Source organism: Oncorhynchus nerka, linkage group LG22, assembly GCF_034236695.1.
Source record: "Oncorhynchus nerka isolate Pitt River linkage group LG22, Oner_Uvic_2.0, whole genome shotgun sequence".
NCBI classification, from domain to species: domain Eukaryota; kingdom Metazoa; phylum Chordata; class Actinopteri; order Salmoniformes; family Salmonidae; genus Oncorhynchus; species Oncorhynchus nerka.
Window position 1 is genome coordinate 49,339,752 of NC_088417.1, and position 21,903 is coordinate 49,361,654.

Genomic DNA, 21,903 nt, shown 5'->3' on the forward strand with positions numbered 1-21,903 from the left:
GTAGGCCTGATCACCAACAACGATGAGACAGCCTATTTTGATAAGGTATGCACCTGTTGTATTCGGCGCATGTGACAAATACAATTTGATTTGATTTAGTATAGACAGGTCTTAAGATGAACATGCTTTGCTAGCTGTGGTCCTGTGTGGCTCAGCTGGTAGAGCGCAGCGCTTGCAACACATTATCTGTGTGTGGGGACATCTACACATAGTGTAGAATGGAAGAATTAGAATTAGCAATGGTGTAGGTTCGAATAAATAGGGAACCATCGACCAAATCTATCAATATTATTCATAATAATGTAATAATGCCAGCCAGGAAATTCACCTTGACAGCAAGTCTTCCTTGGAGAAGGTTAACCTAGGACCCTACACACTTCGAAGAGAGGGTTCCTCAAGGGTTCTTTGGTAAGCGAGATGGTTTTATTTGGATCCGTCATGACCCTTTGAGCCCTTCAATGGGTATTTGCAGTTCAGAAAAGGGTTCTTTAATCTTTTAGTGATAATTAAAATAGTTTGGGTTGTGGTTTGCACACAGCTCTTCTTGTGCAACCATGAGTGCGTGTCATTCCAGTTGCTCCAATCTGTTGTGTATGTAATTACATCTTAATTATGACTACATAGCCACTAACAGTGTCTTGAGAAAGACTCATTTAAGGCCTTGTGTCAATTGAGAACTGTTGACTTAATCAGTGGTTCTCAATTCTCTTCTCAGGGACCCCCAACTGTTCCAGATCTAGCATACCTGATTCAACTTCTGCATTTACACAATAATAACACCTATTACATTTTAACAATATTTTTATTTATTTATTTATTTCACCTTTATTTAACCAGGTAAGCAAGTTGAGAACAAGTTCTCATTTACAATTGCGACCTGGCCAAGATAAAGCAAAGCAGTTCGACATATACAACGACACAGAGTTACACATGGAGTAAAACAAACATACAGTCAATAATACAGTAAAAAAAAACAAGTCTATATACAATGTGAGCAAATTAGGTGAGAAGGGAGGTAAAGGCAAAAAAGGCCATGGTGGCAAAGTAAATACAATATAGCAAGTAAAACACTGGAATGGTAGTTTTGCAATGGAAGAATGTGCAAAGTAGAAATAAAAATAATGGGGTGCAAAGGAGCAAAATAAATAAATTAATTAAATACAGTTGGGAAAGAGGTAGTTGTTTGGGCTAAATTATAGGTGGGCTATGTACAGGTGCAGTAATCTGTAAGATGCTCTGACAGTTGGTGCTTAAAGCTAGTGAGGGAGATAAGTGTTTCCAATTTAAGAGATTTTTGTAGTTCGTTCCAGTCATTGGCAGCAGAGAACTGGAAGGAGAGGCGGCCAAAGAAAGAATTGGTTTTGGGGGTGACTAGAGAGATATACCTGCTGGAGCGTGTGCTACAGGTGGGAGATGCTATGGTGACCAGCGAGCTGAGATAAGGGGGGACTTTACCTAGCAGGGTCTTGTAGATGACATGGAGCCAGTGGGTTTGGCGACGAGTATGAAGCGAGGGCCAGCCAACGAGAGCGTACAGGTCGCAATGGTGGGTAGTATATGGGGCTTTGGTGACAAAACGGATAGCACTGTGATAGACTGCATCCAATTTGTTGAGTAGGGTATTGGAGGCTATTTTGTAAATGACATCGCCAAAGTCGAGGATTGGTAGGATGGTCAATTTTACAAGGGTATGTTTGGCAGCATGTGTGAAGGATGCTTTGTTGCGAAATAGGAAGCCAATTCTAGATTTAACTTTGGATTGGAGATGTTTGTAGAAACAGTCTGTTGGTCATTTGTAGAAACAGTCTGTTGGTCATTTGTAGAAACAGTCTGTTGGTCATTTGTAGAAACATTAAGTGTAATATATAGCACCAATTAGGGTTGTAACCATAGCGGAACCCAAAGTATTCATCCCCCTGGGCGTTTTTCCTTTTTTGGTGCATTTCAACCTGTAATTTAAATGGATTTTATTTGGACTTCATGTAATGGGCATACACAAAATAGTCCAAATTGGTGAAGTGAAAGGAAAAAAATTACTTATTTCAAAAGATTCAAAAAAAAAAAAAACATGTTAAAGTGGTGCGTGCATCTGTATTCACCCCCTTTGCAATGAAGCCCCTAAATAAGATCTGGTGCAACCAATCACCTTCAGAAGTCACATAGTTAGTTAAATAAGATCTGGTGCAACCAATCACCTTCAGAAGTCACATAATTAGTTAAATAAGATCTGGTGCAACCAATCACCTTCAGAAGTCACATAATTAGTTAAACAAAGTCCACCTGGGTGCAATCTAAGTGTCATATGATCTGTTACATGATTTCAGTATATATACACCTGTTTTGATAGGCCCCAGAGTCTGCAACACCACTAAGCAAGGGGCACCACCAGGCAAGCGGCACCATAAAGACCAAGGAGCTCTCCAAACAGGTCAGGGACAAAGTTGTGGAGAAACAATATCAGAAACTTTGAACATCCCCGGAGCTCCATTAAATCCAATTTTAAAAACTGGAAAGAATATGGCACCACAACAAACCTGCCACGAGAGGGCCGCTCACCAAATCTCACGGACCAGGCAAGGAGGGCATTAATCAGAGAGGAAACAGAGACCAAGAGACCCTGAAAGAGCTGCAAAGCTCCACAGCGGAGATTGGAGTATCTGTCCATAGGACCACTTTAAGCCGTACACTCCACAGAGCTGTGCTTTACGGAAGAGTGGTCAGAAAAAGATAAGCAAGCACGTTTGATGTTCGCCAAAAGGCATGTGGGAGACTACCCAAACATATGGAAGAAGGTACTTTGGTCAGATGAGACTTAAATTGAGCTTTTTGGCCATCAAGGAAACGCTATGTCTGGTGCAAACCCAACGCCTCTCACCACCCCAAGAATACTATCCCCACAGTGAAGCATGGTGGTGGCAGCATCATGCTGTGGGGATGTTTTTCATTGGCAGGGACTGGGAAACTGGTCAGAATTGAAGGAATGATGGATTGCGCTAAATACAGGGAAATTCTTGAGTGGAAACCTGTTTCAGTCTTCCAGAGATTTGAGACTGGGAGATTTGAGACTGCTAAAGCAACACTCGAGTGGTTTAAGGGGGAACGTTTAAATGTCTTGGAATGGCCTAGTCAAAGACCAGATCTCAATCCAATTGAGAATCTGTGATATGACTTAGTTTGCTGTACACCAGCAGGAAACTCATCCAACTTGAAGGAGCTGGAGCAGTTTTGCCTTGAAGAATGGGCAAAAATCCCAGTGGCTAGATGTGCCAAGCTTATAGAGACATACGTACCCCAAGAGACTTGCAGCTGTAATTGCTGCAAAATGTGGCTCTACAAAGTTTTTACCTTAGGTGTGTGAATAGTTATGCACGCTCAAGTTTTTAAAAGTTTTTTTGTCTTAGTTCTTGTTTGTTTCACAATAAAAAATATTTAGCATCTTCAAAGTGGTAGGCATGTTGTGTAAATCAAATGATATCAACCCCCCAAAAATCTATTTTAATTTCAGGTTGTAAGGCAACAAAATAGGCCACTGTAGAACCTTTGTTTAATTGTTCTTTGTAGAACCTTCAGAAAGTGTTCTTTATAGCATCATAACAGTTCCATTTAGAACCTTATGAGCATGGTTCTTCACAATACGACAGGCTCATTGTGTTCAGGACACCCCAGGGTATAACGCATGTCGTCATTGTAACGTAGCGATCATAAACATTGATACTGTAAATTACACGAGTTGTCAAGTATGGAAATGGGAAGTACACCTTTTGGACTCGTGTGTGTGGTTTGCTTGTATGACATCAAAGCGCTATTTTATTATAATCCTCAACGTCTCATCTTTCAGATTTACAGCCTTTCAGCCAATCAGAAAACAACAAATGTGCAAAAGTAGCTCAATTAGTGGGAGGAATGGGGGCCTCGGTGCTCACGTTTATAATGTCTGTCAGTCAAAACCAACGCATTGAAGCGGACAACCTGAGTAACCATTGCATTACATGTTATTGTACAGCCACTGCGTTCCAATTTAGGGGCTTATCAATGACAAGATCTGCCATTTTAAACCTGTATACGGTATCAAAAGGCCGTGAGTGGAAAGTCTAGATTTCGCTGGGTGAATGAATAGTCTGTCTCAGCCCCACTTGGAATCTTTTATGCCAAGTTTTTATCAGTAGTTTCTCGTTACATATTCACTAGTTTACCAGTTATTTCAGTAGGAAGCACTCAACAGGGAAAATTTGCCTGCCAGAAAGCATTCAATTAAGTGGTTTTGTTTTATATTACCACACTATAACGCTGGTATTTTATATATCATGTACAATTCTAATGAATATGCTTTAACAGATTTATTTTATCTATACTGTTTTGTCTTTCACTTATTTTCATTGGTGCGAATAAATAAAACCTCCAACCTAATTATAATGGCAGACTCTGGTTATTCAGGGATGCTGTAATTCCATAAGCATCAGGTCTGATGAGTTGCTTGGCCCACACCTTTATCCAGCACCAACCTTGTGCCCCAGCACAAACAAAAACTCAGTCTTGTTGCACCCCCTATGGGTCATTGTTGGTAACACACACAGAAGTGAGGGGGCCACATGTTTACTTCGTTACAGAGAGCTTGAAAGGAAAAAAGGTTTTAAGGACCACACACACACACACACTCCTTTAGGTTGGATCCTGTGTATATCTTTGCTAAATATAAGCGGCAATATTACTGTTTGTCCCTCTTGAGCAAACGTAGCAACAACCATAACACTTGATTAAAATAGTCATAATTAAAATGAGAGAAATCAAGAAATTAATTTAGAGATTTTTGCCAAGGAGGTCTTAGTCACGCAATTTTACATCTAGCTAAGATATTTGGTGCTGTAGTTCTCAAGTGAAAAACTGTGCATGAAAACTAGTAGTGCGCTGCAGACAGTAGGGCCTAGCTGCTTCTGTGCTCTCTCGTTTCTCTCGTTGAATGACAGCAAGCATTTCATTGAAGAATGCCGTCCATAGTTCCCACCCCTACTGTTGACAAATCACTGACGAAGGCGCGTAGACTTCAGCTACCGAACTTCGGCTACTGAACTTCAACTTTACCTCAAGAAAAAAGGTGTCCGGGAACAGCTGGAAAAAGCCATTGCCAAACGCCAAAATGAACAAAAACATCACACAGGCTTTAGTGGGTAGCATGGCACTCGCAATACCAGGATAGTGGGTTCGATTCACCCCTGGGGCCACCCAAATGGAAATGTATGCATGCATGACTGCATTTACAGTATGTTGTTATTATTATTATTATTATTATTGTTATTATAAACCTCCATTTGTCATTATATGTGGTCTTGGTTAGGAAGCAGGAGGTTCCTTGTTTATTTCCAAAGGGATCTTCCTGGAGTGTCAACTTGCAATTCTCACCTTGACCTCAGAAGATCCAGCACTCTCTTAAATTCCCCTAATCCTGGCCCTCCGCACTCACATGGGCATCCCGCCAGGCCGGGCTTGGGTTGTGTTCAGCTCCCCTGTACTGTCACACATTTAAATACCGTAGTGATGAGAGATGGCAGGATAAATCATAGCGCTAACGTCTCCTGACGAAACACAAAACTGTTTACATGATTGTGAGATTGATGTGGGTGTCCTTGAAACTGCCTAGGGTGATCAAAAGAAATAGTGTTTGTTATTGTCGTCTTTGTTTTGAGAATGGCATCATACACCTGATTTGTGTCAAAATCAAATCTTTCCAGAGCACAGAAAATGCACAGTTTTCGTACCTGTCATCAATTTTCAAACCCATTAACCCAAAATGTTTGTTTTCTTTTTTTACCATTTCATAAAAAATAAAAAAAATCTTATTTTCATCAGCTCCTACTCCGATTCAGACCATAGTTAACTTGGTTACTGTTTACCTGCGGTGGCCTGACACAGTACCTTTCCACCACTATCAGAAGAGTGATGTGAACGGTATGTCATTTTGCTAGTTCACATTGAGTCTCACACACATCATGGCTAAACCAATGTGTAAAGAAAGTGTTTTAATGCTTAATAACATCGCTTGTCATAAGCTGGCACAGCAGCTTACAGCAAATGGGATGCAATTCATATTAGTGCATTGTACAATTGCGCTCGTTACCCAACTAGCCCTGCTAAAAAAAACAATCAAACAATGAATGACAGGAAAGCTGATAGGAAACGTTTATTCCAAAAGTGTAGTAGTTTTCAAAAGACATTGTGGCGCAAGGATAGAGAGAGAAAGGAGTGTCAGCTTTAACACAGAGATAGAGTGGAGAGCAAAGGGATAACATAAAAGACTGTGATAGAGAAGCGATGGGAACACGCCATGGCTCTGTGGGTGGGACAGAGAGAGAGGGAATACTGTATATGTATATGAGGGTGAGCGGGAGAGACAATGTGTGTGTATGTGAGGGAAAGAGAGAGAGCGGGGGGGGGGGGGGCGGTGTGAGGGTGCAGGGTTTAGACTCCCGCTTAGCCAGGAGTAAAGCTGCTCTCTCAAGCTGCGCGTGCACTTTCCTCTTCTCCTCATCTCTTATCTCCACTGCCTTGGAGCTGGAGCTACTCTGGCCGCCTCGCACCTCTGAAGGAATGTCTCCCATTGTCAAAAGCCCAGACTGCAAGCCCATGCTCTGTCATTGCAAAGTTGCATGCACCAACAACACCTTGTCGTTGATGTTCGGATGCAAGGTAAGCAGCTGACGGCTGTTGAGTGCCTTGTTTTGTCGTTAAAGTAGAGTTGATGCTGATGCGTGGGGCTCTGGTTGTGTTATAGTGTTGTTTTTTATGTTTGGGATAAGTAGATGGAATTTTCCAAAAAGGAGTGTGTAGTTTAAATGATGTACACCGCTCACACAAATATTTGTATGGGATATTGGACAGTTCGTATGATGCGAAAGCCAAGAAACATTCGCATTAGAGGGATTATTGAGTTTTAGCCCAGCATCAAAAACAAAAGTCCATATTAATGTTACCCGGGACCTAATGAAGCCAGATCTCCAGCATATGCATAGCTCGTGCATAGTGCTTAACACCGTTTGTGCATCCTCTTACTGTCGCTCCTTGTTAATCTTAGTGGAAAGGTCATGGCTACTCCTTTCCGAGACACGGTGATGCAGGTACATCTCTTATGTGTTGCTCTACTCTCTGCTTAACCTTTTGCTTTTTCCCGTTCGCGTTCCTCTTTCCCAAAAACTGGGCTCAGAACACGTCAGTTCAAGCCCGAGAGCTTTGGCCGCTCCGTCAGCTGATTCAGATCCCATAGAAAGTGAATCATGCCTGCGGAAAAAAGTCTGAAACCCCCCATTCCACTATCCACTACTGCCTTTGCAGTGTAATGAGGACTGGCTTTGTGCCTAGATGGGAGTTCTTGCTAAAGATGTCATGTGTTTGTACCTAAAACAGTATTTCAGCCTTTACGTCAAGCAACAAGGAATCGATTTAGCTTCCCATTGGTTCTTGTAAAGTAGAATGCATAGGGATCCACATTTGTTGAGGGAGTCCAATATCAGCATGTTTCAGTGACGGTTTTACACCACTTCTTTCAAATTTCTCATGTTTCTTTTTCTTTTTATTCAGAACAAATCCTGACAAATTGAAGCGAATGATTTGCTATAGTGGAAGACTGCAGGATGCCTAGTATGTCAGTCACTGAATTATTATTTTTGCTGCCTGTCACAGAGGCATGACTAAGAGCATTTGCTCTTAACAAGGTACAGCGGATCTCAGCGTCAGTGATCCATGCTCCCTCTGCACCAGAGATGGGGGAGGGAGAGGGAGACCAGAGTCATTCTCACTATAGAGCTAAATTCCTTGTCTCTACAAGCTTAAATAATCCCCAAATTGACGCATGTAGAGTATCTTTGAAATGTCCCATTTCACTGTAATGCTGTTTGTAAGAAAATGGCTCCTGGACATATTTTGGACACGCACACATTCCAACAAACATGCCTCAACTGCTGAGCAATAGCAGCATAGAGGGACATGTTTTAGGCAATTTAATTGGTTGAGATTTATTGGCAAGGGTCAAATATGAATAATTAAACAGTCAGTAGAAGGCTGTTATGTACAGGAAGAATTGGATTCAGCATCTATTAAATGGAATGAAAGTAGTACTCTCCAAACGTATGGGGAGAGGGCAGGTGCTTCCCTTTTCCTCCCTAACTCTGCTCTCCCTCCCGCCCTTCACGTCTTGGAGAACGGGAAATAGGGCTAGCGTAGTGATGAGTTGGTATATAAAGCCACGGAAAAGGGGTCAGTGCACACAACCGCGAGGAGATTCCAAACAATTCCGCACAGAGCTCAGAATCAGCCCTCGGCCATGCCACCTCACATTCTCGTCTCATCCCGTCTCCACGAGCTGAGCCTTTCGGAGTGCAGCAAACGCCGGGGAAGGACCCTCCGTGCACTGAGGGCAGCACAGCGTTACCCTATACATGAGCAGCACACAGCTCATCAGGCAACCCTACAGCCAGCCATGGAACATTCTTAAACCTCTGCATAATGTAGTGCATTTCAGTGAAGAGCCCTAACATGTCATACAGTACTGGCACATTTGTTTGATTTTGTTCAGAAATGTGTGAGCAGGACAAATCCCTTGAGATTAGGCATCTTTATAGATGTCTCCCTTGGCCACTTTGAGACAATGAGGCTCTGGTCAAAAGTGGTTCACTATGTAGAGAATAGGATGCCATTTGGGACGTAACCTACCTGGTCATGGGATTATGTGAGATCATGTTAGTAGGTTTAATACGTGTCAGTTCTCCTCAGTCTTTTAGACACACTGGCCCCAGTAGTTGACACCATCCCTTCACGTTTTCTACGAATATTATGTCTCGATGTTCAAAAGACTTAACAACCACGTCACCGATAACATACAAAAGAAAAGGCATAGGAAACATTTACATTTACATTTAAGTCATTTAGCAGACGCTCTTACCTTTTTGACCTTTCGTATGACGTCATCGAAGAGTAACAACGTACAGTGTCACAACCTGACCACACTCACAAGCCAGTATCACAGCAACGAAACCACTTCAAAAGCTCTGTAAACAAACTGAAAGTGCTGGACAACAAAACAAACACTTATCGTCACTGCGATGGCATGAAAGAACACAATACTGAGCTTGGACAGCTTTGTATGCCTTGTTGACACCTCTGCTGTTTAAGATCACTCATGGCCTTGCCCCACCACCTCTGAAGCAGTTCCTTACATATTGCAAGGACAGTACCAAGGCGACAAGAGCTTCAACCAGAGGGGAATGCTCAACTCAGTTTAGGTCCAACAAATTTGTCCAGACTGCTTTTTGAATCAAAGGGTCTGGATTACGGAACACCCTGCCAACCAGTGTGAGAGAGTGCAGTACCTTTGCAAGCTTCAAGGCAAACCTGAAAAAGTGGCCAAAAGCAAGCCAGTCATGTGAAGATGTCAGATACTGTAGGACCAAGGGACATTTAAAGTCTGATGTAATTTGTCAACAGTTGTATATGTTTGTTTATTGACTTTCCACATTGACATGCTGTACACACATGTCCCACAACATCATCATCGTTGTAAAGTACAATACCTCTCTCTCTCTCTCAATCTCTGAGAGAAAGAGAGAGAATCTACCCATTAAAGTGTGGTCAGATTAACTGATAGACTGGTTTCAAGAATCCCCCCAACCCCTCCATCCATTCTACACTAACCTTCCCTGCCTTGTGAAAATCTATACATCTCGTTCCATCCCTACCTGGACTGGGCTCCACGGCCATTCAATTTGACTTTCGGTAGTGATGGCCTTTTAATTGGCTGTATTGATCAAAGAAAAGCACATATTTGTCTGCCTAGAGTAGCCTGTGCATGTGCTGGGTCTCTATAATGAGTTAGTTATAACAGTGTGTGTAAAAATAGGCTCACATTTTCCCCAGAGGACCTCATTACGTATTCAGTCTTGCGTTCCTCTTTTTACGAAGCAAAAGGACATTTTCCTCAGTTTAACCAGCTGTCAGATGGGCCTCTCTCTCACCCCTCGAGCACACTCAGGGTTATAGTAGTATGTGTAGGGTTGCACAGCGAGGGTATATGACTGGAAAGCTTTGTAAGTTTCCCAGAAAACTACCAGAATTTTGGTCATTTTAAAGTTAGATTTTTAAAAATATTTTTTATCAGATGACATCTAGTGGCTGTATTGGCTACTTCAGATTATCTAAATGTTATTTAACCTTAATTTAACTAGGTAAGACAGTTAAAAACACATTTTTATTTACAAAGACGGCCTACCAAAAGGTAAAAGGCCTCCTGCGGTGACGGGGGATTAAAAATACAAATATAGGACAAAACACCCATCACAACAAGAGACACCACAACACTAGATAAAGAGAGACCTAAGACAACAACATAGCTTGGCAGCAACACATGTCAACAAAGCATGGTAGCAACACAACATGACAACAACATAGTAGCAACACAACATGGCAGCAGCACAACATGGTACAAGCATTATTGGGCACAGACAACAGCACAAAGGGCAAGAAGGCAGAGACGACCATACATTATGCGAAGCTGACACAATTGTCCATGATTGAGCCTTTGAACGAAGAGATGGAGATAAAACTGTCCAGTTTGAGTGTTTGTTGCAGCTCGTTCCAGTCGCTAGCTGCAGCCGAACTGAAAAGAGGAGCGACCAGGGATGTGTGTGCTTTGGGGACATTTAACAGAATGTGACTGGCAGAACGGGTGTTGTATGTGGAGGATGAGGGCTGCAGTAGATATCTCAGATAGGGGGGAGTGAGGCCTAAGAGGATTTTATAAATAAGCATCAACCAGTGGGTCTTGCGACGGGTGTACAGAGATGACCAGTTTACAGAGGAGTAAAGTGCAGTGATGTGTCCTATAAGTAGCATTGGTGGCAAATCTGATGGCCGAATAGTAAAGAACATCTAGCCGCTCGAGAGCACCTTTACCTGCCGATCTATAAATGACATCTCCGTAGTCTAGGATGGTCATCTGAATCAGGGTTAGTTTGGCAGCTGGTGTGAAAGAGGAGCGATTACGATAGGGGAAACCAAGTCTAGATTTAACTTTTAACCTGCGGCTTTGATATGTGCTGAGATAAGGACAGTGTACCGTCTAGTCATACTCCCAAGTACTTGTATGAGGTGACTTCCTCAAGCTCTAAACCCTCAGAGGTAGTAATCACACCTGTTGGGGGAGGGGCATTCTTCTTACCAAACCACACTTTGTTTTGGAGGTGTTTTATTTATATAGTTTACTATGTCAGTATACTGTATCTTTATTGTAAATGTTTTGGTGCCAAACTGGTGGTAGTTGTGAAAAAAAGTCAATAGTTGGAAGAGTTGCAGAGTTAATATAAAATAATGCCATTGTTGATTAGAAAATGTTTTCATTAATTAGGCTATTTTCTCTTAAACTGTATGGTCTATCCACTAGAACTCAGGGACAATATGGACACATAAGAAATGAATACTATATATTAATACAGTTTTTAAAAGTTATTTAAGTATACATTGCCAAAGTTACCATAGATTGACATAGATTACCTATTTACTTTTGTATACTTCAGTGGGCTGAACCGAGTAGGGTGAAATTGCCCCTAGACGCTGATCTTGGATCAGGTTGCATCCACCCCACTAATGGTTAAGGTTAGGATTGGGGGAGGGGAAGCTGATCCTAAATCGGTACCTCGGGGAAACATCACCCCAGAGGGAACCGTGCTACGGTGCTAAACCATGCTACGTGGACTGTGTCTCAGTGCTATGATTGTGGTAACAATATGGAATGAGTACAAACATGCCCTGTGGTCAAAGTTTCAGATCTGATGGCTATCAACCGTTGTTGTTGTTTTTGTGCGTTGGTTGTCTGTTGGCAGTAACCAATATGCCAAGATACAGTCCCATAATGTTAGATTCTTCTCTGTAAATTAAAAGCCATCATAAAGTGTCATTTTACTTAATCATTTTTTCCAGTTATTCTTCACTTTTGATAGCCTACAGTCCCACAAAATTGAGCATGTCAATTTTCAAGTTTTTAAAGATATATTGCTTTTAGTCTCCTGATGTCCAAAATTAAGCAAGAGCATTAATAGGCCTCATGATGATGTGTTTTGCCCATCAATCTGGTTTTGCAACATCATGAGAGTTTCCAGGAGGTAAACATAGACCTGCTATTAGGATCTATGAGGCAAATATGTTGAAAATAAGGATATTTTGATACCAAATGAGAAATATACGCTAACAAACTGCTGTATTTTTAATTGTATTAGTTAGTATCAGTTAGGTATTGACAGTGTATAATCTGTACATTCAGTACGAATCCCTTCCACACCTCATCCCAATGTATTTTTCATTTTCAAACCCCATGTAACCAAAGGTTCATCATTTCAGACCAAACGGTTAACCATTGCATGAGTTTTTAAAATGACAAATATAATTTTGCAGTCTTTCTGCAACCATATTATAACTGCAAATGCCTAGCCTTCTAGTCATTTTTAAAAGCTTTCAAGTCAGCTGGGTCTTTGTTGGCCCCTTGTACGTATGGCACATAACCTTCTGCGCTACAACCTCTTAATACTGATCCTGCCATACACTATAGATAGTGCCATATGGCGTATTGCTAAACTCAGCAAAAAAAGAAACGTCCGCTCACTGTCAACTGCGTTTATTTTCAGCAAACTTGACGTGTAAATATTTGTATGAACATAACAAGATTCAACAACTGAGAAATAAACTGAACAACTTCCACAGACATGTTGCTAACAGAAATTGAATAATGTGTCCCTGAACAAAGGGGGGGGGGGGTTAAAATCAACAGTAACAGTCAGTATCTGGTGTGGCCACCAGCTGCATTAAGTACTGCAGCGCATCTCCTCCTCATGGACTGCACCAGATTTTCCAGTTCATACTGTGAGATGTTACCCCACTCTTCCATCAAGGCACTTGCAAGTTCCTGGACATTTCTGGGGGGAATGGCACTAGCCCTCACCACATGAGGGAGGAGGATATCTGCTCTGTAACGCACAGAGTTGAGATTGCCTGCAATGACAACAAGCTCAGCCCGATGATGCTGTGACACACCGCCCCAGACCATGACAGATCCTTCACCTCCAAATCGATCCCGCTCCAGAGTATAGACCTCTGTGTAACACTCATTCCTTTGATGATAAACGCGAATCCGACCATCATCCCTGGTGAGACAAAACTGCGACTTGTCTGTGAAGAGCACTTTTTGCCAGTCCTGTCTGGTTCAGCAACGTTGGGTTTGTGCCCATAGGCGACATTGTTGCCGGTGATGTCTGGTGAGGACCTGCCTTACAACAGGCCTACAAGCCCTCAGTCCAGCCTCTCTCAGCCTATTGCAGACAGTCTGAGCACTGATGGAGGGAATGTGTGTTCCTGGTGTAACTCGGGCAGTTGTTGTTGCCATCCTGTACCTGTCCCACAGATGTGATGTTTGGATGTACCAATCCTGTGCGGGTGTTGTTATATATGGTGTGCCACTGCGAGGATGATCAGCTGTCCGTTCTGTGTCCCGCGGTCTTAGGCGTCTCACAGTACGGACATGGCAATTTATTGCCCTGGCCACATCTGCAGTCCTCATGCCTCCTTGCAGCATGCCTAAGGCACGTTCACATAGATGAGCAGGGACCCTGGGCATCTTTCTTTTTGTGTTTTTCAGAGTCAGTAGAAAGGCCTCTTTAGTGTCCTACGTTTTCATAACTGTGACCTTAATTGCCTACCGTCTGTAAGCTGTTAGTGTCTTAACGACTGTTCCACGGGTTCATGTTCATTAATTGTTTATGGTTCATTGAACACGCATGGGAAACAGTGTTTAAACCCTTTACAATGAAGATCTGTGAAGTGATTTGGATTTTTAAGAATTATCTTTGAAAGACAGGGTCCTGAAAAAGGGACTTCTTTTTTTGTTGAGTTTATTAATGTAGCTATAGTTATTAACACATATGATGTAAAAGTCATCACAGTTTTTGCTCTGTACTGAAAGTGATCCATCTTGGGAACGTGACTGCTGACATGCACAATTGTTTGGGATTGCATTAACAGTGGACCGATGAACAACATGCTCAAGTATTGTTTTTGAGTGAACTATCCCTTTAACTATGTGTCAGTTTCAATGTTTTGAAGAACTATGGCAAGCATATTTTTGAATGCACACTCACTGCTGTCAATGGTAGCTCAGGATGACTCATGTTGAAAGAGAAGAACAGCTCAGCTCTGCTCTTTCTGGATAATGTCTCAATGATTTGGAGAGATTCTGGCAGCTTGAACATGAAGGCCTACACACTATAAAAAGTCAAGGTAAATGGGTAACACTTCACATGACCTCGCCCTAATGCCGATATAGTTATTCCATAACTACTTTGGTAACCAAAATATTGTTGCACTTGGAGTGTTTCTTCGTCGAGGTCCTAGGGACACTAAGGGGTGCACATTTTTATTTTTGCCCTAGAGCACTAACACACCTGATTCAAATCAAAACCTTGATGATTAGTTGAATGAAGTGTGTGAATGCTAGGGCATAAACAACTATTTGCGACCCTTTGGGTCCCAAGGACCCGGATTGAGATACACCGAGTTAGACGGTAGCTTCACAACTCGCCAAATTCTCATTCAAAAGTAGTTGTGGTGCAATAGTGTGGTGGTTACATGTACTACCAATACATTGCAATCCTGTGTAACTGCATGGTAGTATATGTGTTATATACGTCACATGGTATCTTTACAACTTCAAGTAAAGTATGCCCGCTTATGGGCCAACCCCACATTTTCATATCACTGCATCTGTATAGGTCTACAGGGGATTGAATGAAATGCCATTCGACCCTAAATATGAATAGAATGGCTCACAGAATACATTGAGAGCTAATGAGATTTCTGGGTAACACTTTACATTACAGGGCCGTTATTACTGTGTAACTACTCGTGTAAGTATTGTAATTACTCATTAAACCCTATCCCTTACTTAGGCACTAACTCTAACCCTAAGTAACTCTTAAGTACAGTTTAAGTTCAGTGTAATAATGAGTAATTACAATTACAGGAAATTACACAGTAATTAGGGCACTGTAATGGAAAGTGTAACCAATTTGTGTTACATATGGTCATGGAAATGCAACAGAGTGGTATTAGGCCTAGTTTTTTTCCCATGACCATCTGTCCAGTACTCTACATCCCATTTTGGGCAACAGACAGGAGCGATAGTGACACACACCTGCTGCTGTGTTTGCAGCTAAGTTCATCAGCTCTCTATGTTCATCTGAAGTGGCCATGTTGGCACAGAGTAACCGGGCACTGCCCTTGGCTTCCCACATGTGTCCCTCTCCTGTGTTGGGTGTTTGTGTGTGTGAGAGTGGGCATCCCAGTTATTTTACGTTCACTGTTTCCTTTCTACTCTGTATAAAGTTTAACTGAAGTGTTTTTTAAACTTTTTTTTACTTGAGACACTGTACAATTTCAAGTCCTCTCAGTGTACAGATTGAAAAATATCATCAGCTCACGAAAAACACAACTATAAAAAACACGTACATTCCTTTGAGAAGAGGTCATTTATGATCTTATGATAATGTTGCCATAATATAATCGTTTGCAGTTTATGCCACTTGGCAGAAGCTTTCATCAAAGCAATAGTCGTGTATGTGATTCCCCCCCTGGAATTGAACCCAGGACGCTTTGAATTACCGAACTTACCAACTGAGCCGCTTCTTAATAACGTATAGAATGAAGATGCATAGAGGACATTTTATGTTATTGTGCCGATATTAAGGAATGGCACTGCCAGGTTCCACTTTTCAGTGGGCACTGCTATGGTACGTTAGGCACAGACACTAAGTGCCAGTGTGGGATGACGTCTGCTGATTGCCCTGTCTGAATAGTTCTATTCAATTACAGGGTGCAGTGAGATAAGTGTGCCGGTTCAATGAAACTGTGCCAACGCAAGGTATAATGGCATCTTAAAATGGAATCTACACTAGTGTAATACATTCACACACATTTATCTCTGGATACAGATACATCCATTACATTATGGATACATATAAATGATATAGAGAAAATAAAGGCTACGCACAGTCACATCAAGAGAAATCCTATGCAGCCTTGTTTACAAGTTGGAACACTGGAATGTGAGATGTAATCTACACCTCCATTTGCCTGACACACATCCTCATTATTTAGTTAAATAATTTTCAATTTGAGTGCCATTAAATCTACTGTATATAGCCTACACTTTTTAATTCTGAACTTCTAACATGAGTGGGACGGGTGTGGCTTCATGACAATGACCACACCAGCAACTTCCCACCGATTTGACCGTTCTAACGCAGTTACCCCTCCAAAACACAAGCTATGCGGGTGTTGGCTATCGCTTGTTAACTCTTGATTTGATTAAATCTATGCCTAAATCACTCTACAGCTCTACATTTCTTATATAAAAATATATTTCTATTTTTTTGGTGCTTTTACCCCCTTTTCTCCCCAATTGCTCACTTATCCCGCATCAATGTGTCGGAGGAAACACCGTACAGCTGGTGACCGAAGTCAGCTTGCAGGCGCCTGTCCCGTCACAAGGGGTTGCTAGAGCGCGATGGGACAAGGACATCCCGGCCGGCCAAACCCCCCACCTAACCCGGAAGACGCTGGGCCAATTGTGCGCCGCCTTATGGGTCTCCCGGTCACTGCCGGCTGTGTAACAGCCTGGGATCGAACCCGGGTCTGTAGTGATGCCTCAAGCATATATACCGCTGCGCCACTCGAGAGGCCAAGCACCATTATTTCTACCTTAAGCCAGTGACATCCCACTCCCTAAGTGACCAATGTTAGTACTTACAGTATGTCCCTCAATAACCAATCATAATAGACAGTAAGCATATTGTAGCAACCCTAACCCACAACCTAGCGACCTTGTTAAGGGGATCGGATCTCTTGGCGTAACGACTTAGGTGTTGTGTTAATATTCAGTGTGTGGCAGACGTGGGAATCAAACCCATGTACTGTATTTGGTGTAGTACTGGGGTTAGAACTCTGGTGGTCTGATAGGGGTCAGATGGTTGAGGTACACTTAGTTTGGGAAGGGAATTGTGGTCAGAGCGGAAGAGTGCATGACCTTTGCCCTGTGGGCACCAGCTGTAGTGTTCACTGTCTGTCTGTTCTTACTCAGACTACTAGAGGAGAGCGAAAGAGAGAGATAGTTAGAATGCATTAGTTTGAGAATGTAATTACCTTTCAGATTAGTGTGTCAACCCGAACTGTACTGGGTCTGATATTTCCTTTTAATTGGACTTTCCAGTACGGTTCCAGCAACTATGGTGGATGTATAACTTAGCTTGACTTAGTATTGTGAAAAGGGAAAAAGAGAAACTGAGGGAAGATCGAGGGAGTGATAAAAGAGGAAATAGGACAGTGGATTAGACAGTCAGCCACAGTGCTTAGTGTCTCTAATCATAAAGCGTTAGACAGTCGGCCACAGTGCTTAGTGTCTAATCATAAAGCGTTAGACAGTCGGCCACAGTGCTTAGTGTCTAATCATAAAGCGTTAGACAGTCGGCCACAGTGCTTAGTGTCTAATCATAAAGCGTTAGACAGTCGGCCACAGTGCTTAGTGTCTAATCATAAAGCGTTAGACAGTCGGCCACAGTGCTTAGTGTCTAATCATATAGAGTTAGACAGTCGGCCACAGTGCTTAGTGTCTAATCATAAAGCGTTAGACAGTCGGCCACAGTGCTTAGTGTCTAATCATAAAGCGTTACAGTCGGCCACAGTGCTTAGTGTCTAATCATAAAGCGTTAGACAGTCGGCCACAGTGCTTAGTGTCTAATCATAAAGTGAGATTATTAGCACAGGATGTGGGGTAATTGGAGAGTTTGAGGCATCAGATTGTTCCTCTGCATAGGAACGTGTGGAAAGGTGCTTCAAAATATGACTGCAGCTTAAATCAGGGAAATCTGATATGTTAACTAGCTTATTGCAGATTAATATATATTGGGATAGTTCTCTCTGGCCTATTGCTTTTTATGTTATTTGCACAGGATGAGGGGCAGGGCGGTATACCATTAGGTTTATAGCATACATTTGACATTATATCCAGAGAAACTTACAGGATCAATAAAGGTTAAGGGCTTTGCTCAAGGGCACAACGGCAGATTTTTCACCTAGCCGGCTCTGGGATTCAAACCAGCAACCTTTTTGGTTATTGGCCTAACGCCCTTAACCGCTAGGCTACCTGCCGCCCTATACATAGGCTTCTCCCTCAACTCTTAAAAATGTTGCCTTCAGTTTCCATTTTCCTGCCTTGAGGCCCTTATCAAAGATTGCTGGTGCATTGCAGCTGACATGATCCACTTATAATGCTGTTCCCTCAGTCGCAGATATCTCATCTATTGTTTTGGTTCATCACGTACTGGGATTTTTGTATGCTGAGCCTGCTGAATGTTGTGAATTGCTTATTTAGGTTACATCCCAAATGACACCATATTCCCTCCATAGAGCACTGCTTTTGACCAGAGCATTATGGGCACTGGTTAATAGTAGTGCACTAAGGAATAGAATGTCATTTGGGATGGAATCTGAGTGTATCCATTCAATGTCGCTGCGGTACATGGGAACTTGATTATCATGTTTGTTCTTTTGACCCGTCATTTTCCAGCCATTACCGTCCGCCCAAACTGTGTGTATGTGGTGGGTCTAATTGTTGGAGAGCATGGTGGCATTCGTCACCCTGTCTATGTGTTCCTATCACAGCTACACTGGCTGGTGTGTTTGTCTTGAGTTTCACACGCGTGTTTGCGTGTGGCGAGCTTCTTCCCAGGCGACTGGAGCTTTTGGATGAGTGTTTACTTTTGAGCAGGATGAAGTTACCCAGACTCTGATCTAAGGCCTTTTTTGCATCCCTCCCCTAACCACACAGTTAGGATTTAGGGAGGGTAAGTTGATCTTAGATATGTACCCATATGAGAAACTTTACCCTGAACATTTTGACTTTTGCTCTTCTCTTGGTTTCCCCCTTGTGGTCAAAGCTGGATTGCTCTCTCTTGTCCACAGAACAGGCCGGCTGCGGTGCAGGGGTCCCCACACACTGGCCAGCCCCCGGCATGCATGAACCCCGACTTGATGAACGCTCCCTGGGTGAGAGAGGGGACTTTACACTGTCCCTCGAGCCCCATCTTCATGCCATCCTTCTGCTCATGCTTCGGGCAGGGCACTGCCCATCCATGCCACTCTCATGCCCGCTTTCCACTCTTGTGCTGTACACAGAGAGGACTTCACTGCTTTCATATCATAAGGCACTCAGGCCTTGGGGTTATTGCCCCTTTTCACTCTATCATGGATAAAATAGGTTAAGGGACACACAGTATTAGCTTGATGGAAATATAGGTATTTATTTGATTTGTTTTGTGGGCATATATATGTTTTAACATGTTAGGGTTATGTGGGCATATAGTGATGAGTTATCTTAGCAGGCTTATAATAGACAGCTTTGCCTTGTCTTTCTCTACTAGGTATGAATATAGAAAATGTTACATCCAAAAAGCAAAAGTCATTTGTCAAACACCTCATGCGAGAAATCAACTAAATTTGTTTGCCATGATATGACTTCTGTGAAGGCAGGAAGGAAGACGTTCAGAAAGGTAATCTGAAGCATTGCCTACTTCTGCGACAAGAAAGATATGGTATCCACTGTATCCCAAGGCAAGTTCAAAGGATCAGTTAAACAAGACACTGCTTCAGTAATTTCATTTTAGTGTATTTTCAACAAAAAAAAATCATGCCCTGTAAACAACAGGTGTAGATCTGCTAAATTGTAATTATTCGCTCCTATGGCCTATTTATTGCCTACCTCCTCATGCCTTTTGCACACACTGTATATATTTTTTTCTACTGTGTCATTTACTTGTTTATTGTGTTATTGGCTTGTTTTATTGTTTATTCCATGTGTAACTCTGTGTTGTTGTCTGTGTCACACTGCTTTGCTTGATCTTGGCCAGGTCGCAGTTGTAAATGAGAACTTGTTCTAGCCTACCTGGTTAAATAAAGGTGAAATAAAAAAATTAAGAACAGGTTTAGATAATTTGAATATGCTTACGGGCCCTTCCCAACAATGCAGAGGGAAAGAAAATAGAGAAATTGTAGAAAATAAAGCACGTAATAATAAATACACAATGAGTAACGATAACTTGGCTATATACACAGGGTACGAGTGCCTAGTCGATGTACAGGGGTACGGGGAAATTGAGGTAGATATGTACATATAAGTAGGAATAAAGAGACAGATAATTAACAGTAGCAGCAGTGTATCTGATGAGTCAAAAAAGGGTCCATGCAGATAGTTTGGGTAGCTATTGGTGAAGTATTTAACTAACTATTTAGCAGTTTTATGGCTTGTCGGTAGAACCGGTTCAGGGTCTTGTTGGTTCCAGACCATCAGTACCTCTTGCCGTGTGGTAGCAGAGAGAACAGTCTTTGACTTGTGTCTTCCACTGACACCGCCTGGTATAGAGGTCCTGGGTGGCAGGGAGTTCAGCCCCAGGGATGTACTGGGCTGTACTCACTACCCTCTGTAGCGCCTTGCGGTCAGATGTCAAGCAGTTGCCTTACCAAGCGGTGATGCAGCCAGTCAAGATGCTGTCAGTGGTGCAGCTGTAGAACCTTTAAGGATCCGAGGGCCCATGCCAAATATTTTCAGCCTCCTGAGAGGGAAGAGGCATTGTCGTGGCCTATTCACAACTGTATTGGTGTTTGTGGACCATGATAGATCCTTACTGATATGGACACAGAGAAACTTGAAGCTCTCGACCCGCTCCACTACAGCCTCGTTGATGTGAATGGGGGTGAGCTCGGCCCTCCGTTTTCTGTAGTTCACGATCAGCTTCTTTGTCTTGCTGACGTTGAGGGAGAGGTTGTACAACACTGCCAGTTCTCTGACCTCTTTATAGGCTGTCTCATCGTCGTCTGTGATCAGGCCTACCACCGCCGTGTCGTCTGAAAATGTAATGATGTTGTTTGTGTCTTGCAGTCATGGGTGAACAGGGAGTACAAGAGGGGACTAGACACGCAACCCTGAGGGGCCCTTTGTTGAGGGTCAGCATAGCGGATGTGTTGTTTAATTCCCTCACCACCTGGGGGATGGCCCATCTGGAAGTCCAGGATCCAGCTGTGGAGAGGTGTTTAGTCCCAGGGACCTTCTGTTTGTGATGAGCATGGAAGGCACTATTGTGTTGAAAGCTGAGTTGTAGTCAAAGAACAGCATTCTCACATAGGTGTTCCTTTTGTCCAGGTGAGAAAGGGAGGTGTGGAGTGCGATTGAGATTGCGTCATCTGTGGATCTGTTGAGGCGGTATGCGAATTGGAATGGGTCCAGGGTGTCTGGGATGATGCTGTTGATGTGAGCCATGACCAGGCTTTCAAAGCATTTCATGGCTACAGATGTGAGTGCTACAGGTCGATAGTTAGAAACATTACCTTCGGCAAAGGGCTATGGTGGTCTGAAACATGTAGTTATTACAGACTGGGCCAAAGAGCGGTTGAAAATGACAGTGAAGACACTCGTCAGCTGGTCAGCGCATGCTCTAAGTACGCTTCCTGGTAATCCTTCTGGCCCTGTGGCCTTGTGAATGTTAACCTGTTTAAAGGTCTTACATCGGCTATGGAGAACGTGATCATAGAGCCGTCCGGAATAGCTGGTGCTCTCATGCATGGTTCAGTGTTGCTTGCCTCGAAGTGAACATAGAAGCTATTTAGCATGTCTGGTAAACTTTCATCACTGGACAGCTCAGCGTCTGGGTTTCCCTTTGTAATCCATGATAGTTTTCAAACCCTGCCTCATCCGACAAGTGTCCAAGCTGGTGTGGTAGGATTCGATCTAAGCCCTGTATTGATGATTTGCCAGTTTGATGGTTCGTCAGA

General features: G+C 42.7%; 1 protein-coding gene across 21 annotated transcripts in view; it reads left to right on the plus strand.

Annotated features, from left to right (window-relative positions):
- Positions 1-21,903, plus strand: part of dlg2 (discs, large homolog 2 (Drosophila)) — a 367,048-nt gene that overhangs the window by 159,082 nt on the left and 186,063 nt on the right. The window contains exon 1 of one of the 21 annotated variants that reach the window (XM_065007218.1): positions 19,046-19,125. The exons of the other annotated variants lie outside the window; for them this stretch is intronic. Coding sequence (XP_064863290.1) covers positions 19,096-19,125 — 30 coding nt within the window. The 5' untranslated portion in view covers positions 19,046-19,095. Of the gene's footprint in view, positions 1-19,045; positions 19,126-21,903 lie in introns of those variants that run through there. 21 annotated transcript variants of the gene reach the window in all.